At 41.3% G+C, this 19410-nt stretch overlaps 1 protein-coding gene across 1 annotated transcript in view; it reads right to left on the bottom strand.

Annotated features, from left to right (window-relative positions):
* The window catches only part of TMEFF1 (transmembrane protein with EGF like and two follistatin like domains 1), a 122749-nt gene that overhangs the window by 26806 nt on the left and 76533 nt on the right, over positions 1–19410 (bottom strand). The window contains exons 3-4 of the mRNA XM_075142295.1: positions 17658–17787; positions 9603–9629 (exon numbers count right to left, since the gene is read on the bottom strand). Coding sequence (XP_074998396.1) covers positions 9603–9629; positions 17658–17787 — 157 coding nt within the window. The remainder of the gene's footprint in view (positions 1–9602; positions 9630–17657; positions 17788–19410) is intronic.

Here is a 19410-nt window from a genome sequence, read left to right on the forward strand (position 1 = left end):
CCAATAAATGACCCCCTACAGTTTGAATAAGTTAAACAAATGGTACTGCTCATTGCTTTCATTCATGGTACTTCCACTTCTTTTGCTGTTCTTATGACCCTCGACGCCCTTCCCAGCATGTTAACGTCCTCCGGAGTTACAGGTGCAAGCGCTGGACACAGTGCTCCAGAAGAGTTGTCATCAAAGCCAAACACCGTCTATGATATTTTTCAGTTAAAACATCCAACAATCATATTAATTTTTGACCATTTTTCTGCACTGACCATTATTATTCACATTCACTTTATTATCCACCTTATTTCCCAATGAGTCCTTTTCAGGGTCATCAGTCTGTAGGAGAGGGGCTGACATCCAGGAAAAATCACCTAGATCCTGGACTGTAACTCTGTCCTCAGACATTAAAATTCCACCTGCTTGTGCATACTGTTAGCTCAGTGACCTGTCCTCTGTCGTCCAGACCCGATCAGTACTGACTGATTTGCTCCCAGGTCACCAGTGGAAGGGGTCACGAGGCCAAGAACAGTCCCTAGAAATACACTCATTTTGTAACGATTCCTTAATATTTAATGATCCATTGATTGACAATATTTTTGCACATTAGATGTGCACTGCGTGGATGTTGTGCCCTCTACCTACCTCGACTTGTATGAGAGATTGCCTTTGACTGAGAAAGGTTATGGTTTTGAGGTGGTACGCTTACATAAAATGTTTTGTTGTACAAATGCCTTTCTTGGAAAAATAAGTTAAAAAAAAAGGTAAATTTGTCAGTAAAGGTTTTCCATGAACCCATGATGACTGGCATTAAATATTTTCCCCTCTCTTAATTCTGTACTCAATTGATTCTTCCACCTTCTATTCCACTGCTTTGCTTCTGATGGATGCCAGAATGAGAGGCTGTAGCTCGCCCGATCATCACATTTATCTTTTCTCAAAATATTTGTACATTATTTCTCATTGTTCTACTGAAGAAAAAGAGACAAAAAAAGTCATTGTCTCCCCAGAGAATTCTTTACCACCCATTTTTAAAGCTTTCAGGTGCAAATCAGCCTGAGCTGCTGGTTACAAAACACCTGTCTTCAACATTTGGTGCTTAATATCCTTCTGCAGTACTGCTAGCATGGAAAATATTTCATGATATCCTATATATATTATCTGACTTGACTACAAATACAACCAGAATGCTTTACAGAGCACTTTCTCTCCACTATTAGCATCTCAATTTTGTGATGGAGCTAAAGACACAACACATAGGCGCACACGCACACCCTTCCTTGCCGGCTTTAGTTCTGCTCCCTGTGAATGCCCTGGCACCTTTTCATTTTCATAAAGTAGTCCACAACTACTTGTTCATCGTTTCTATATGCTATTCAGTGTGAACTTCTCTCTCTCTTCTTTCCTCCCCCCCCCCCCCCCATTGCTTTCTCTACCTTTGTAACTTAGGTTTGCTTTAGAAAAAGTGTGGCCTTTTTTTCTTGATCAGAACTTGCTGGACCTCATGTATATAGAATTATTTATCTGTACTTTATTTTGTTTGCATATAATAAATACGTGCAAGTCAAGAACACCTGCACCTCAGGTACTAATAATTTACACCTGTCAGGATGAGGTATAATACAGATGAATGGGTATTGATGCAACATTTCCAAGTTAGGCGATAGTCATCTATAATTTTTAGAAGCTTCTTTCATTACTAGCTGCATGATGTTTTTAGTACTAACAGCATGAGACACTGCATATAATTTAGACCGAAGTCCTTGAAGAAAATGCAGCTTTTCCCACCCATACAGAATAGATAATACTGTTTTTCAGCCTGAATTGGTAGCAGACATTTTCAGTACCCCACTTGTGTGCTGTTAAAATAAGTTAATCCATTAATATTTGAGAGCATAAGTTTTTCTGGTGCAAATGTCTCTAAATAGGCAATGCATCCCTTGACAGATTGTCCCTCCCTTCTCCTTTCTCCCCCACATTTGATTGTTCCTAAATAGGTTATAGCCATTAATTTTAATATTCCAATCAATCAGATCTTCCCAGCAGGTTTCAGTAATATCAATTAGGTCAAAATATGCTCCTAAATGAGCAATTCAACTCCTCTTGTTTATTATGCAGGCTTCTAATGTTGACGTATAGATGATTACAGAGTTTCTTCTCTTCACTTTCATTGGTATCTTGATTAATTCTGTTCTTAGATGTCTTAATTTCATGTTGAGTGAAAGCTCATTTTCCCTCTCTTTTCAGCTTCCTTTCATGTTTCAGGGCAGCACCTCATTAATGCTCTGTCCTTCAAAAGCAATGAGGCACAAGGATGGGATCTGTGACTCCCAGTTGTCTCTCGGAGCTGCAGTGCTCCCTACCACCTCTCCTCGAGTCATTATTCCTCTGCAGAAGATGGCCAGCTACATCTTAGGAGCTGCAGGGTAGGAGTCTGCAAATGGACAGTAGCTCTAGAGGAATTGGCCGGCAGTAAATTGCTTCCCTCAGCAACTCATTTGTGTGTTCCTACAATGGTAATATGCCTGGGTTTCTGCCGAGGGCTTTCTATCACGTCTGAAGCAAAAGCATCAGTCTGTGTCAAGGTGAAGTTTGGGCTGCCCCAAGGCCTGGCCCGGAAAGGGAGCGCTGCTGTGTATATGTATTTATCACTGTTCCCAGTGAAGCAGGGGCTGCTCGTGGAGAGCTGCAACTACTCCGTAGCCATGTATGGGTGGAATAAAGATTCCCTTGTCTGGGAAAGCCTCTGAAAACCAATTCCTATCTGTTTTGGGAGCACAGTGATTTTTACTGATGTGCTATCCCATGGGAGCAACTAATCTCAAAGAGAATTTGGAAAAATAGGAAAGGCCACAGGAAATCCCCTTTTGCACCTTAAAGTACAGAAGAAACCCCCTGTGATTAGACTGTGATTCTCTCAGTCCAGCTAGCACTGGAAATTCCTCTCAAAATACCAGTCCACAGCATCACACATTACAGACTGAACCGTTTAGTGACTTATCCTCTCTTCCATTAATTTTTAGGACAACTTTAATGACACACTTAGTTAAAATGGAGATTGTCCCTGTAATTTAAAACAAAGCTGCAAACTTGCTTTTTTGTCTGTAAATACGTATTTAAAACTCTTAGCTATCCCAAATTCTTGGCAAGCAGTGTCTTGAAAAAGACAAGAGTGGGCATTACAGGTTTAAGACAAGGATGCCTGGTCTATTAATGACTGAGGTGCCTGGACGAGGGGAGTTCAAAGTCTGACACCCTAATGACAACCCAGCCAATGCAATATGTTTGCCCAGTGGTTACGATAATGATAGCGTGTGCACTTTTAAACAAAGGACTTGAGGACGTGCACTGTAAGATTCCCTACCACCACTACCCTTGTTATGTGTTCGGTATTTTATACATTTGACAACTATAACTTCTATTTAGCTTTTATGCATATGACACCATGGATAATGGTGGGGAAAGCTGGCATACTGCGAGAGTTGGATCAGCTTCTACACCGCAGGACCCTCTGGTTGGAGAACTCGAATACCCATTCACTCCACTGTCTTGCTTCAAATGCAGCTAACTCCTTTTTCTCCAAAGGAAGACAACAACTTCAGAGTAACCACCAGGGAAATTATGTATGAGTAGATGATGGTGGAAAATGGAAAGGGCAAGAAACTCATCAGACGCCAAGGGAAGTGTCCCACAATTTCATGAACGCGCCGAATGCCGTTTTCTGCCGGCCCTGTTCAGGCTGCATGGGATGAACCTGCCCTCATTTGCTATCTGTCATCCTGCAAAAAAGGCAAGAGGAATTTGTCCTTCCGTGCCCCTGGCTCCAAGCATCCTTCCGAGCAAGCTCCAGACCCCTGAGCCCCCTGCTTAGAATAAGTTTTCACCAACAGAAGGGCAAACATTCAGGGCCTTTCCCTCTGCCTTGCTGAACCTTTGGTGAAAACACAGTAATTCGTGCAAGTTTTAGTTCACTGTTAATTTTACCTACAGGAAGTAGGATCTCAACAGAAATAAATAGGGCTATTTGAAGCTAAAGCGATACTCAGTGACAAGCCACATGATGGAATCGGCACTTAAACATTTCTAAGTCGCACACCATTATAGAAATATGCTAGAAGACATGATGTTACCTCCTGTCTAGCGTGTTAATCACCATCAAGTTTCTGCAGTCATATTAAAATACATTAAAACAGATCAGTAGCATTATTACAAATTAAAATAAAAATATTCATGGTTCTAAACTGTGTCTGTTTATACCACCCTGACTGTGTGACAATTACTGGATAAGTGTTGTCCCAGGTGAGGGGACAGAACAGATGGCAGCCTGCTAAAAAGCACATACTGTATATCAATTTATTAATTACTAAATGCAATCTGCTAGACATTCATCACAAGGTACTTTAGCTGTTAAATTTCAGAGCGATTAGAAATTCGAAACAAATTATTTTAATAATAATTAACTTAGCTATATGTATTGCAAGCATGTTATTTCCTTAGCTTAAAAGCCTGAAATGATTGGGTGCCACCCAACTACCATTACATTTTTTTTAATATCAAAAGTGCATTTTGCTTAGTTACCCAAATAAACGCTGAACAAAAAGAATAAAAAATTAATGTTATGGGCGTAGTAGGGCAGTTAGCAATCTTACCCATGTCGGTTGATTACTAGACTACAGAACCTGCCTCCTGTAGGACACTGATTTGACTCTGAGAAGCTGAAAAGTCATTATCATTTGTTAACTCTTTGATGGTGTGCGTAACACAAGCTGATGGTTTTCAACACATTCTTACAAAGGCCTAACGATATCACAAAGTCAACGTGCCAGCTGCCATTTGCTGGCAGTATGAAACAGAGGAAATAAGGACTATCTATCTGGAGTGAGAGGAAAAAAGGCCTTTACTTGGAGGGACATGGGAAGAATGGCTCAGAAGTGCTTGTTTACCAAAGACGGAACCTGGGAGCTCAGAAGAAATAAGGTTCTCCCTCAAAAGTTATTGCACTAGCCTGGATGCCAGATGGAGAGTATGATAGGGCTTCTGCCTGGCTAGAAGTCCTGAGTGCCAGCTCTTTGTATAGCGAGAGGGCAAGTAGATCTCTAAGATGACTCCTTCTTTTTAGACATTCTTTGGTAGTATCAAGTTGTAAACTTGAGAGAAAAAAAACTATTCACACATAGAAAGCACCTTGAAGAAAAAACTGTAAAAGCTCATCCTTAGTCACATTCATATAAACCTACCAAAGTTGATCTTCCCGAGGCTACTTTATTGGGTCAACACCGTTCTTTTTACAGGGAGAACATGGCAGGTTCCACCAGAAATAAAAATTTTAAATTCTTTTTACAAAAAAGAAAATGTTTCATGTAAGCTAGCAATCTACCTCCTTTATGTACACGTGACAGCCTGCGGATCATTTTTCATGCCCCGATCTACCAGTTGTGGAAATACATCCAGCCGGTCAAATAGTGTTGCAATTTACAACTGGCAGACATGAACATGAATCTGAGCCTGTGACTTCTCTTTCACCAGTTCTGCCTGAAACTCTAACAAATCACTGTTTAAACAAAGTGGATCAGGAGCCGGTTTTATGACTGCATTCTTCAGAACAGGGAAATTGCAGAATGATTCATATGAAATTACAGAGAAAAGCCCATGTCTTAAAGACAAATGTGAAGGATCCCACTGTCTTCAGCTGTGACCTCAACTGAGCAACATTTTTATGGCTCAGTCCCACTCTCTGACATTGTTTTCTGTAGAGGTGAAACATAATGGTAGAGTAATGAGATTTATGAAGTTTCTCTAATTTCTGAATTAACAATCCATACTCTTCTTAGAAGTGGCTTCAGGATACCCACTGCCACAAGTGTTCAACAGCTTGGTTTCATAAGTGTAATTTTTATTACGCTAATTGAAGGTTCAGACTTCTGAAATTAGCAAAATGAGTAATTTTATTACAACTCTTTATTAATACTGTGCTGTCAGAGCATAGAAAATGGAAATCACTTATCCAGAATGTCAAAGGGCAACTAGACAATTGTGCCACCCTTCCAAATTACACTCCTTCATCTCATTCAGGCATACTGAAAAAATTCTGCCACTTAATTCTTTTCCTAAAATCTAGTATCTTTGTAATAGCAAACATGATTTGGGAGAGAACTTGGATCAGTTGTTTCACGGTCTTTAGCATTTTTGTGGCACATGACAACTTCTAAGGCAAGACATTGTCTGAAATAGTCTCTGAGGAAGAGGATTTTTGTGGGTTTTTTAATTAGTTCTAAATCTACTCTTTTTTCTTTTTTTTTTTTTAATGTAAAAATGAATGCATTTAACATCATACAGTTTGGGACTAGGAGGGAAAATCTGCATTAAGTCAAGTTTCAGAATCCATTAATGAGCTTGTTCTGCATCTGGAAAATGAAAGAGAACAGTGTGAACCACTAGCCCAAATCTCAGCTGCACGTGAGGCAAGCAGCTAATTTATTTCAGCAGTGGAGACTGTTACAGGCAGAGCTATAGCAACTGAAGAGCACAACTCAGACGCTTGCCCGGTACTTCCCTTCACAGTTAAAATCTACCAGCAAACCGTACATCTCCTGCACAGCAATCCTGAACATACACAAGCAGCTGCACTCATCCATTCCGTGTGTGCAAGCATCACTGGTGCATACACAATCACACTAATTGTGTGTTTAAGCAACATAGCAAACACTGATTCTGTGATTAACATCTGGAAATGTAAATCCTAGGAAGAAAACACCAATCTCTAAGCTAGCTTGTTTGCTTACTTGCTGGCTCTCTCTCACTTATCCTTGCGTTTTTCCACTTCCACTGCTGCTTCCTTGCACTTACAAGCAGTCGCTGTACCTAACCCACAGGCCACAGAAGATCTCCATGCAACTTGGTTCCCATTTGTGCAGCCTTAGCCAAGGGTGATACTAAACGATCAGGCCTGGCTGATTATTGTATCTCGGCATGTCCCAACTTCCTCGGGAAGAAAATGGGGAAGGCTGGTCCAGGAAGGAGCTGTGCTGTGCTCCAGTCAGTCCCGTAGCTGGAATAACCAGGGAGGCAGGGAGCACCCCGACCCTGCAGGTCACCCTCTGCGTGGGTTCCTGCCCTTTCTCCTGCATCCCAAACAATGCACCTCCATCCTCAATAGGTTCAGCATTCTTTCAGAAGTGTGGTTTTAATTCTAAATTGCCTTAACTTGCAATATGACTTTGATGTTTATAATGTCTCCTTGTAACACTTTTACAGTTACTTCAATAATGGAACAATTCCAGATACAAAAATATTGTGAGTACAAAAATGTTCTTGAGTTTTTGGCCAAAGCAGAGTTCAATAATCAAAGCAACAGTGGATTTCATCCTTTGAAGGATTGCTTTCAGATGCAGAAAATGATTCAACATGCTGAAGACTAGCCAACTGTTCTGCAGAAGTATTACCCAACACCCAGTTTAGTGACGAAGGTGGATGGGTACAGTACTAATTCAGTGTGTCACAAATAGCCCAGATGTACCCAAAAAAAAGAAAAAGTGCTAAGCAGGATTTTCAATTTCTGGTTGTTTAAAGTATTTTTTCTATCTAAAATTAAGAACTGAACCCAACTCTTTTCATACTGAACAGAAGAGGGAACACTTCAGTTGGCCCAAGAAAGTCAAATAAATGAAGGTCAGAAGAAAGTCAAATAAATGAAGGCCTAACGTCACAAAACTGCTGGAGGAGGTAGTGGGTACCTTGTTCCTTCTTTATTCAATACCTAGGCAGTGCAGATACTCACCGGGGGCCAAGGGACACAGATTCAATTCTTTCTGCCTGAAGTGAACTGAGCCTACGTATTCCACCTCCCAAGACAATGCACTAACCACTGCTACAACGTAGTCTGGAGCGACCACCAAATCTCCTCAGCCGATGCCATTCTATTTTGCATAAATAATTAAAATTCACTGGCACGCTGAGTCCCAGCTAACAAAGCCTTTCTATAGCATGCATCCTCCCGACCTCCAGGCTGTCGCCTTCCTCCCACTCCCTTTGTCCCAGGCTCAATGAATATTTCAAGTGAGAATGAAAACAACAGCAGCGACCAAGAGAAACCCATTTTGGACCTCTCTTACCACGAGATGGTGGACCTAGTTCAGTCTCCTGCCCCAAATCAAGCAATGAGTGTATTTGAACTTGGATCTTTCATCTCTTTAGTGAGCAGCCTAACCAACAAAATGCAGCACGTTCTGTCCTACTTTTCTCCAAACTATTCATAAAATTACCCAAAGAATCCCCACATCTGTCAGTCAGCTGCCAATCTCTTCCAGACCAACACAGCAACATTTACAAGGGACTTTAACAGGGATTTTTGTATCCGATTGGGAAATACTGAAAAAAAATTCCCAACAGCATTCAAACATTTCTAAAACTGTTCCAAAAATAAAAGTCAGACGTGGACTAAATTACTGTCATCTGTCTCCTATAAGAAGCGCATAGCAGTACGGAGGCAAGCAACGCTCAGCTTGCAGGGAGCAGCTATAGTGGAATAACAGGCTGGGTAACGAAGAGGGAAGGAGAAGCAAACAGAGCTGGGAAAGAGCGTGATGCAATCTCAGGAAAAAGAGCTTCAGAAAAAAATCACCAGTGAAGGTAGGAAGAGGTAAGAATTTGAGCAGAAAATTTTTCCTTCAGACACTGCTCCAAAAGGAAACAAAGGTGAGAACGGCCATGTGCTAGCAGCAGCCCAGGAATTTACTGATAGCATCTTATTAAAGGTGAGGGAAAAAAGAGGGAAGCTAGGGTGAAGAAAGAGGGAGCTAGCTCCTGATTTTTGGAAAGTTAACTGTTGTGTTTAGCCACACAGTGATGCCATTGATCAAAAGCACATTTTCGCATAGCTATACAAGATTTCCAATATTTCAAAAACTCAGTCCCATCAGTACGAACTGCAACACTTTCTTAGTACAAGCAAAGCCTAAAACCAAAATGGCTTTTCCGTGTCTGTATGTTTCTATATCTCACATTTTTCACTCTGTATGTATTCTTGCTAGTAGCACTGAAGATAGAATTAGGATAATTTTTTTTTTTTTCCAATCCTTGGAAGAAGGTTAAGATGTGTTCAAAGATAGGAACACTTCTACTAGTACCAGCTGTGCTACATCCCCTCTTTGAATATACAGTTTTGAACAGAAACACCACAGATATCATACTGTAATCATTATATATTTTAGGCAACATACTTGACCAAGGATAAAGCAGTAACTAGACATTGTAGACACTAAGGAAATGAATGCAAGAAAAAAAAGACTAAGAAATTTATTGTGAATGGACATTTCCAGGAGCAAAATACAGGTGAAATAGGATCTAAATATTACACTATATTGCTGGCAACAAATGAAAAATTATAGGTCAAATCTGAAATAACAACATTGGTCAAATGCACACTACAGCCTCTTTCTATACAAATACTGTTCTGAGATGGTCAGATAACGCTGCAATGTTGAAGCTTATTTTTAAATTGTCATGATTTTGCCTTAATTCATGTGGTATACAGCAACCACGTACATAAAACAGACACACATATAGTAAAAAAGAAAGACCAAAAGCAAGTGTAGCTGGGGTTTGGTACTCACCTCCTTCTCCTGATCCCGAGCCATTATCTGAAAAAGAAACAGAGGAGGAGAAAAAAAAGAAAGCAAATGAAAATATTGCCCCAGAAGCAGGTGTTCAGGAACTTGTCGCTGTAAAACGTTACACAGGCGTTGCATTTCATGAGCCAGGTATAAAAACAAACATCCCACATAAAGTCTGGCATCCTTTAATACAGTTTGTCCACACTTACTGCGCCCTACTCTCTCCCTTCCCTGTCAAGATATTTTTACTCAAGGAACAGCATCATTCAGTACTGAAAACTAAATTGCTTTCTTAGTCTTTTTTCAACTGTTGGAGATTCAAATTTGTTTAACCCAAAATAGATGAAGAGTACAGAGTCTGATTTTTGGAATATTTATTTTTTTTACCCTCTGGCCCTGGGACTGTCACATGAAGGAGTGATATATAAATCACCTGGCTGCAGAAGTACCTCCAGAAGACAGCTGGTCCTCAAAGTAAATTTGGCTGAAGTCATCTAACTACAAAATAGCTCCTCTCAGCTGAGTCAATCACTTCATATAAGGATGCTCTAATGGCATAGTTATTTCATTGACATTAGACTGACTGGATTAGCATCTCATGAGTGACAGCTTGTGGCTGCATCCCCTTTGCACGAGCAGTTCAAGTGTCAGCAGGACTTGAGCTTCAGAGCGTTACGGAGCTGGCTAGGGGTTTTGTACGGGGATGGGGAGCGCTCTGCACAGCGTCTTCAGCTAGCACGGCAGTAAAGACAAGCCCTGAAACACGCGCTCTGAGTCACAAACCTCCCTCGGTCTTTCTTGCTCAGAGGAGGTGGAGAGGAGAGGATGGGATGGGATGGCAATTACTGTCAGTGAATTGCTCCCCATCCCTGTTAGCTCAGCTTCTCTGGCAGATGAGGAGAGGAGCAGAGCACACACACTGCTCGTCCCACACCTCTCCTTTCATGCCTGCTTTGGTGACGGAGAAGGCAGCTGAATTTATTTCCACAAATGTGAAAGAAGAAGGGGACCAGACAGAGAGAGAAGCGGGGTTCTTACTTCCACGTATGAGCTCGTTGTTCACATCAGAGGAAAAACCAAACCCTCCGTTTGCTCAGTTCCCTCCCCTACCTTTTTCTTTAAGCAGCTATATCTCTAAGAATAATTCCCTCTAGTGCATGGATGAAAGTGTGAAATTCCACGTTACTGGGTCACTTCACGCATTAAAAATAATCTCCTGTCACATGGAGCATCAGGAATAGAGACTTTTTTTACCTCCGCCTAAATTTTCCTTTCTTTCCTCCTATACCACTATTCCGTATCTAGTAGACTGAGCTTATTACCTTACAGAAATGAACGCAAAAACAGAAGGACTCTTGTTCCATTGATAGCGACCCACTTTACTGACAAAGCAGACAATCCCATATAAAATGTCACCGTTGAGTTACTGAGAAATATGCCTTATGATGCAGTATGGCTTCATTAAGAAATTCGAAGGAGTATAATTTACTTATATAAGGCTTATTTGTGGTGGTGAAATTGTGTCATAAGCTGTTCTGGGGAAGAGAAGGCTGACATACAAACATAAGTTCAACATGTAATGCATATAAAAACCAAAGGCTAAAATGTCTCAAAGACTCTTGACTTGTTCATGTTTTTATTTCCAGCTCTCACTCTCCGACTGCTTTCCCCGGCGCATTCAGCCCCGAGGTGAGAAACACTGCTCAGCTCCAGCATGAGGGGCCCCAGTTACACCCCAAGATGTGTGTGCTGTGCGGCAGGGGAGGTACCGTCACATAGACGGTACGAGCTGTAACGAGAGCGCCATGTAAACGATAGAGGTGGTGCTGAGACCACCCGTCTCTACAGGTCGTTGGGTTGATATACATGAAGTCCACAGGCAATTCTGTCTCCACTAGTAACAGGATAGATCCATTCCTGCTTCTCTGGGCTTAGAGATCCCAAGAAATCATAAAAAACGAGTGTCATCCTCTGTAACACTTCGCATCATTTTCAACTTTTCACTGGGAGCTGTGCTAGGAGTCTTGTCTCCAGGGTAACTGTGCTAAACTAAGCCAGTGTTCCTGCTTTTTTCTAAGCCTTGGCTAGATTTTCCCAAGCAGCTGCTGGTTAAAAAAGTAGCATTTTTTACAAGCTTACTTGGCCAAGCAGCCCTGCTCTTTCAGGCCTTAACCAATTCAGGATTTCCAAAAGTGGTCTCCATGCACCAAGACCTGGCAAGAAAGGTGCTCAAACAAGGGAGGAAGCTGGACAGAAATAGCATCCCCCCCAGCCACAGGTCAGTAATTAGAGACTGAGTGACTGACCTCTCTCTTTACTTAAGCCACCCTTTTCCAAATAGACTTATAAAAATATACACAAATGCACAGGCTTCTGCTGCGAGCTGCTTTTACCCGTGAAGGAGTTTCTGGATAAAATACATAAAGAAGCACTTGGATCAGGCACAGAGTCTGAACGCTGTAAGCACCAGGCTACAGTCGGAATCCCTTTTTTTTGGTTCTCTCTGAACAGGAGCCATTTCTGTACCGTGGGTCTGCTTTGGTGCAGAGGCAGAAGGCACATTCTCCAAACCCAAAAGAGCCTGCAGCCTCTTTCATTCAGGAGGGATGCCTTTTAACTCAAACTAGTATGAAAATTGAACCCATTTCTTCCCCATTTAGGGCAACAGCTCCAAACTGCCAAGTACAAACAGGAGAACAAACAGCCCACTAACAAATTTTAAGCAAGCAGACCCTTCCACTTGATTCACATGGGGCAGGTGATCCAGTGGGCACCTCCAGAGCAAACCTACCCGATCCTGCTCACAGAGAGGCAGGCAAAGAAATACCAAAACACTGCACCTTTTTTAGATCTACGTAGGAAACTGGTCAGCAGCTATTCAGTCGCAGGCAGAACAAAACACCTCTTGACACATCAGAGGTAAAGCTGTATGCCATTCTCCAGGAAACAAAGCCCAAAAATGATGTTTTTGTGGAATTTAGGTATTGCAAGGCTTAGCTGACAGCTGAGAAGGGATTTCCAGCTTCTGAACTTTGGCACCCAAGAGTTATTATACTCTTTATACCCAAGTCCTGGATTTTCCCCTAAAGCTTTTGGGATAGAGCTGTGAGGTTTTTAGTACAAAGACAGTACGTGCCACTTCCCGGCATTAAGCAGAAATTGGTCTTCCTACACCGGCACTCCAGAAACTTCACTGAGCAAGTCCTGGATAATGTGACTTTTATTCAGTTATCTTCAGTTACTCATCTTATGAAACAGGACTGGAAGAGAGAAAAGGCAGCTGCTATCTCAAGTCATAGGTCCCTGTTAGCTAACTATATTCTGCCTGGATTTCCCGGTTAACAGAGCTAACGAAGCAGCCCTCTCCATAGTGGGACAGGGGAAGCTTTCTGCAGTTTAACCCCGGGTACACAAGAGTGCCTCTAGGTAAAGATTGGATAAAATTGTCAAGAACTGGCTACCAGAGAAGACCATCCTGATCTACAGTCAGCACTAGAGAGAGCGATGAGAGTGCTGTTGCATTGCCCAGCGACAGCTTTTGACTTTTGCTCTTCCCTCAGCACTGTGCAATTCTCCGTCAGCTCCTGCAGCAGTGCAGACCCCTGAAATCTCCCAACAGCGGTGCAGTGGCCAGTGTTTTGGAAGAGATCTGCAATCAGCACAGACCACTTCAAGCCATCAGCCAGAGCAAAGACCAAAGCAAAGCAAGCTCCCACTTCCCACTGCTGGCAGCACGGCCGAGCTCACGCCGCTGCACAAAAGCGGTTCAGTGAAGGAGCACGCCAGTTCAGCCACCCCGCTCCCAGCAGCAACAGCTCCCGCATCCCCACCCTCCTGGAGCAGGGCTGCCTGCTACCAATTACCCTTGCTTTTGATAGGCCAGCAGGAGCTTTTGGGGAGGAATGCTGACAAGCCTAATTGCCAGCAGCTGCAAGGCCTTGCCAGGCTGTGGCAAGGGAACGTCCATTTGCCTTGACATCTTCAGGGGAAAGGCATTTGCTATCACATCATCCTTGTAGCCATTTCCTTAATTATGGCTTAATTATGCCATGGGAAAAAAAAAAGTACAGGATATTAAATCCTGGCATGTGTTGATGAGGTATGTCTGGGTGTGCCTTGTTCTTTGCTTCCAAAACATTTCCTAATGACAGAAGGGCAACGTTCTGCTGTCGCAAACCCTCCTCGCACGCTGGACAGGAAAGCTCCTGCACTGCACTGAACCTGGGAGTAAGGGTCTCAGTCAGCTCTCAGAATGGAGGTATGTTTTTATAGCAGGTTTTCAGGTTTTTTATGGCTTTCTTGCGAGAGCATAAAAAGTTATTTTCACACTTTCTTAATCTAGAAGTGAGTTGCCTAGAATTTCTTCCTTAACTCCCTCAAAAGGATTAAAATGAGCTTCTTACATTTCTTTTCAGGACAATGTGTGCATCTAATTATGCTTCACTGTAAGCCTCCCACAAAAAAAAACATTTATTGTAAAAACCTGCGCATTCAAATTCAGGCTAAGAGTTTGATTACTTCAGACTGAAGAACACTAAGTTAAAGCCACTCTTCAGAGAATCATTCCTTAAATCTAACAGAACTATAGCGTTTGTTTCTAGTTCTGCAAATAGCTTTTTTTTTTAACTTTAGAAATCCCAATAACAAAAGGAATGTACTATGCCTTCCAAATATATACGGTACGCTGAGAATCTCTAAGTACAATATATCAAGTACTACATCATTGTGTGGTTACATTCTCATGTGCACATAATATAAATCTGACAGCAGTCAAAATCGTGGCTCTTCGTGCAGGCTAACAGGAACACACGTTCTTAGAAATGAATCGTAAAGGTCTATTTCTTATTTACTAAATTAATTTATTTTATTTAATCTAATAAAAGACAATAAATTCATCAACAAAAGGACGCAGAAGAAATCAAGGGGCTTGGTGACACTCCTCCTCAACGCTCTGAGCACCCTGATCACCCTCTCTTCCTGGTTTCTTAAATCTGTTTAGCAAGCCAGTTCAGGATAACCTCCAGTAGGGGATGGCATAACATGAATGAATTTCAAAGTAATGTCCCCTTTATGAACTGATCAAGGTTTCAGGTCAGCAGCAAGACTGCTGATGCTGTGAGCTTGGCAGGAGTCCTGCTGTAGCTATTGCCATCTCCCCGTGCCCTGCTGGAAGGTCCCGTCTCTGCATTTGGTTGTGGGCTGAACTGCAAGCAGGGAACTGATAAGGGTGAGAAATAAAAAACAAAAGGAAAAGGCTGGGACAGTGCTCTGATCTTGTTCGCAACATAATCCCACAGAGCAAGGAGGAGAAGCTGTGGGAGATGGCAATTACTACCAGCAAGGACTTTGCTTCGCAGCGCTGTTCGTCTCCACCCAGTCACAGACGGGGTGATTGCTTCTTAATGAATGCAAAAGGTCAGGTTAGGTGTAGGCGAAAATTGTATATAGTTTGATTTGACTCATCGTTTCTCAAAGGTATGTTAAGGTATTAGACAAAGAGAACACTAAAGCTGCATTTCACTCATTTTCCTAGTTTCTCTGTATTTTGCAACATGGGGCTACATACATTGGCTGAAACCCACACACTCTCGTCATCCACAGCTTGTGCCAGGGTAATTAGGCATAGAAACACCTCTGTAAACCCAGTATTTTGAAAAAAATCCAATGTCCCTTCATTGAAAAATGGGCTTTGACAATGTTAAGACCTGTATATGCAGTCCTGAAAATTTCAGCCATAATTCTCTTACCTTTCTCTAAAACATCATTTTTAGTGTCAAAACTTGTATTTTGTTCATTCCTACAGCACCTATGATTGACTCTTTTTTTTAACGTTGCTTATTTTAGGATCTTGCAACTCTGACAGCACTTGGACAAAGGAAATGATGCTGTTAAATCACCCATGGCTGTAAAAATTTAATGAAAATATTACCTGCCAAGAAATAGGTCTGACTAAATCACTCAGTATAGTCTGTTTCAGAGCCATAGCTTCAGAAGGTATCAATCCCTAGCAAACAGGAAGTATTTCATTCTTGTACGAGATTCAGAAGTCTGACGTACTTTAAATATTAAATAGTTGTTATGACACTATGGGGGAATTTTGCCCTATTGCCTTGGGTGCGTCTCGCCAGGATAAAGCTTTGCTTTGAAAAACCGAAATTCTGATAGGAAACCAGTGAACCTATGCTTAGGTTTCAATGATGTCCCAGAACAAAGCATTTTCATAGCAAATTCGGAAGCACTCGGTGAAAATGAACGGGGGTCTGTAAAGGATTTTTTAATTTGGGCATTTGATTCTCAACATACATGTGTTACAGATCAAGGGTACAAATATATTGACTTCTCGATGACCAGGGCATGGACAGGTTCCAGAGGATGGCTTTTATCATCCAATATTTTCACATCAGCCGGAGCACGTCAGACACTCGGGGTCGCAGGTACCGTTCTGGTAGAGCCCCACTGAAGCGCTTTAAATTGCGCCAGTGTAAATGCAGTATGCAGCCTGAATCGCATTCTCAGTTTTGGAACTGTGTTCTCAGTACCTCCTGGTCAACTATGTGTCAGCACGTCTTGATCTATTACACGAAGTGCTAAAAATTACGCTGTGTTTCCTGGGTTTTATGTAGGACTTAAAGGAGATGGAGGTTAAAAAAAAATCTCAAACTAGCTGAGTAACGCAGTAATTAGCTGCCAGCAACCTGAGGCTGAGAAGAATCAATTTTTCATTTCGAAATGTCTTATTCTTAGTAGGGTAGAATGCATATAAAAATAATCACTTTTTTGTTGTTGTTCCCAAATAATTATCCTAGTATTTTGTTTTAGTGAGGGAAAGAAACTTTCATGTTGTGACTCTGTTTCTTAAAATAATGCAGGTTTCCTTCAGTTATAGGACCAAAGTCATTGTTTTGGACCTTGGTAAACAACCCCAAATCTCAGTATAGGTCTGTGCTGCAGTCAAAAGCATTACAGCAGCTCATGTAAAACACAGCCACACTGCATTTAAACAAGGTAGCTCTGGCACTGGCAGCAGCAAGGAACTTGGCCTAGGTACGCTTACGCTGCCCAAATATTTACCCTAATTTCTGGGTGGGAGGTTGCAGCTACCAGTGAGTTCCAGGCTGCCACCTCTAAAGTGTCATCGGTAGCTAGACTGGCCAACGTAAAGACCAGCTCGGAGTGTGCACCTGATCTGTAATCGTGCTTTGGCTGCCAGGTTACAGGTGTAACCTTGCTTAGGCTAATCCGAGTAACCGTTGTGTATCAAAAGATGAGGGATGTCCTGCAACATACTTTTTTTTTTTTGGTGTTATTTATGTACCAAAGAACGCAGTTGTTGATGCTACTGAGTCATTTAATTTAATTTGGAGAAAGACAGCCATGTGTCTGGTCTCACCAGCTTTGAATCTGTCCAGAGGTTCAGAAGACCTCTGGTGGCTAAAGTTTCTGTGTCCAAGACCATGTTGCAATATTCAAGACAGTGTCCAACGTATTTTAAGCGTGTGGAAAATCTGTGTTTTAAGTGTGTGGAAAGACGGAAAAGGCCAGTCCATTGGAAATGTGAGGTACAATGATTTTGTAAGAGTTGTGCATACCTTCAATGTAATGACCCAAAGTGAAATTAGTCCGAGATGATGCCTCGGATACAGGCAGAGTGGCACTCAGGATGATCAGTGTCACTTGCTGGATGTCACACTGATTTTGTACATACAAAAAATGAGTCCTAAAGAAACGACTAATTTGGAGTCTGTTCCGAATTTGTTGTAAGCCTTTTGATGAATATCAAGGCTCTCTATACATACAACAGAAGCATTTACAAACTATTTTCTCAGATAAAGTATTTCTACTTTTAATGTTTATTTATTAACCTGTTAGCATATCAGAAGATATATCAGATTTCTTCTCTATAAAAATATTCCATTGCTAAAGACGACTTGGGGTTTCCACATTATTCCATTCTATGAAAAGCATGAAAATTACAATCTCTGGAATTAAGGGCAAAACTGAAGAGCTAACCGTATAACATCATTCATTAGTGACACAAAGTGATGTTTTACATACCAGAATAACAAGGTCCTCTTGATACCACTGTTATCTCTTTCTGATGCTTGCAAGCAGCTCTCCTGAGGAAGCATTCATTTTGGTAAGTGTCTCCATTTGATCCACAAACAGGAATATAGTTTGTGTGACACTGAAAAAGAAATTATAAAGTAATTCAGTCATACAAAATCATGTGATTAATCTCAACTGCATATTAATATGCAGGAAGATAGTTGTGTAAATATGAATTACTAGCAGTAACTTATAACCCTGTTCACTAAAGGAAGACTTAAAACTTATTAGTTTCTCAATATGACTGTATGTATTCCTTTCGGATCACTGAAATAATAGTCCAACTCCGTATGGGCTGAACATAGGAATTCAGTAGGAAAGATTAAAAGAACAAAATAACTATAGTGGGACTCAGTAATGGCTAGAGGGAATATGACAAGCATCTAGAAGTATTTGAAGGATAAATACTGAGGAAGGAGAAAACTTCTTCAAGATAATACAAGAATGTATGACTAGGCACAGTGGGATGAAACTGAGCAAAGGAAAATTTAAGGTGAACAGTGCTTAAGGGGAGATTTGCTAATTTTTTGATCATAGAGGGATCTTTCAGGGGAGGTGGAAAACAATCACCATCCCCATTAAGTTCATGAGCATCATGAGTCTGTTTTACTTGGTCAACAACTATGATAATGCTTTTGTATAACTATACTGAAAAAATTTGAGCTTAAAGTCAGTAGCATTGATACATTTAATAAAAAAAAAAAGGAAAAAAGGAAAATTTATCATTTGGAATGGGTTTGGCAGGAGCAGCCTGTATTTTGCTATTTTCTTACATTCTAAGCAAGATGGATTGTATACCTCTTGTATGTATAATGTGTATTAAAACGCTGGGGAACACCCTGCGACAGCCAATCCACCTAACACCTGCGAGTGCTGCACCGCTCCCTGCTGAACCGGAGACCCAAACCCCCTTCACTGTGTGGAAAAGGAGACGTTGCCCTGTGTGGGGCTGCAGTGGTACCTGTACTTCCAGACACCTTTGCATCTTTAAGACCCGAAGGCAAAAAAACCCAAACAACAAAAAGCAATGAAGAAAGACACAGACGAGCCACCAAATTTCTTAACCATATAACGTGTATGATTAAACTGGTATAGTTCAACCAGCGAGAGTTCACACAGAAATAGCAGCATTAGTTAAGCTAAACTGCCCCAAAATAACAAGAGTTTCTTCTCCAAATTGCAAACAACAGTCTCTGCCACAACAGTTTCTTTCTGCTTTGGCATACACAAACCTCAAAATACTCAATTTTAAAACATAATTTTGAAGGGAATTATCCTTCCTCCTTTGTCATCCTGCCATAGATGACCAAACGAGAAGGAACTAAGCATGCACGGACAAAAATAAATCATGCTGCCAGCTCTGAAAATTATTTCTAACAGTTTTGTAATACTTTCCCATAGTGAGTAGCTCTCAGACATTCAATCACAACCGTCAGTCCTGTCATATCTCACACTGAACGGTCGCTTCTAGGGAATAATTAAACAGGCGACTCTTGGAGGGAACAATACTTTCCAATAGATAATTCTTTATTCAATCTTAAAGTTGCTGTGTGATGTTTTAAAGTTGCAGGCTTCTGTCCTGAGGATAGAAAAAGAAAGTTAAAGTGATTCCCTTTTTACAGTTTGGTAAGCCTTTAGTGATTTGGTACAGTGCAGCCAGAAGTTCTCATGCAAATGTCCTTTAGGAGTAGAGTTGTTTTCT

The sequence above is a fragment of the Calonectris borealis genome, chromosome 2 (genome assembly GCF_964195595.1).
Source record: "Calonectris borealis chromosome 2, bCalBor7.hap1.2, whole genome shotgun sequence".
In the NCBI taxonomy this organism is placed as follows: domain Eukaryota; kingdom Metazoa; phylum Chordata; class Aves; order Procellariiformes; family Procellariidae; genus Calonectris; species Calonectris borealis.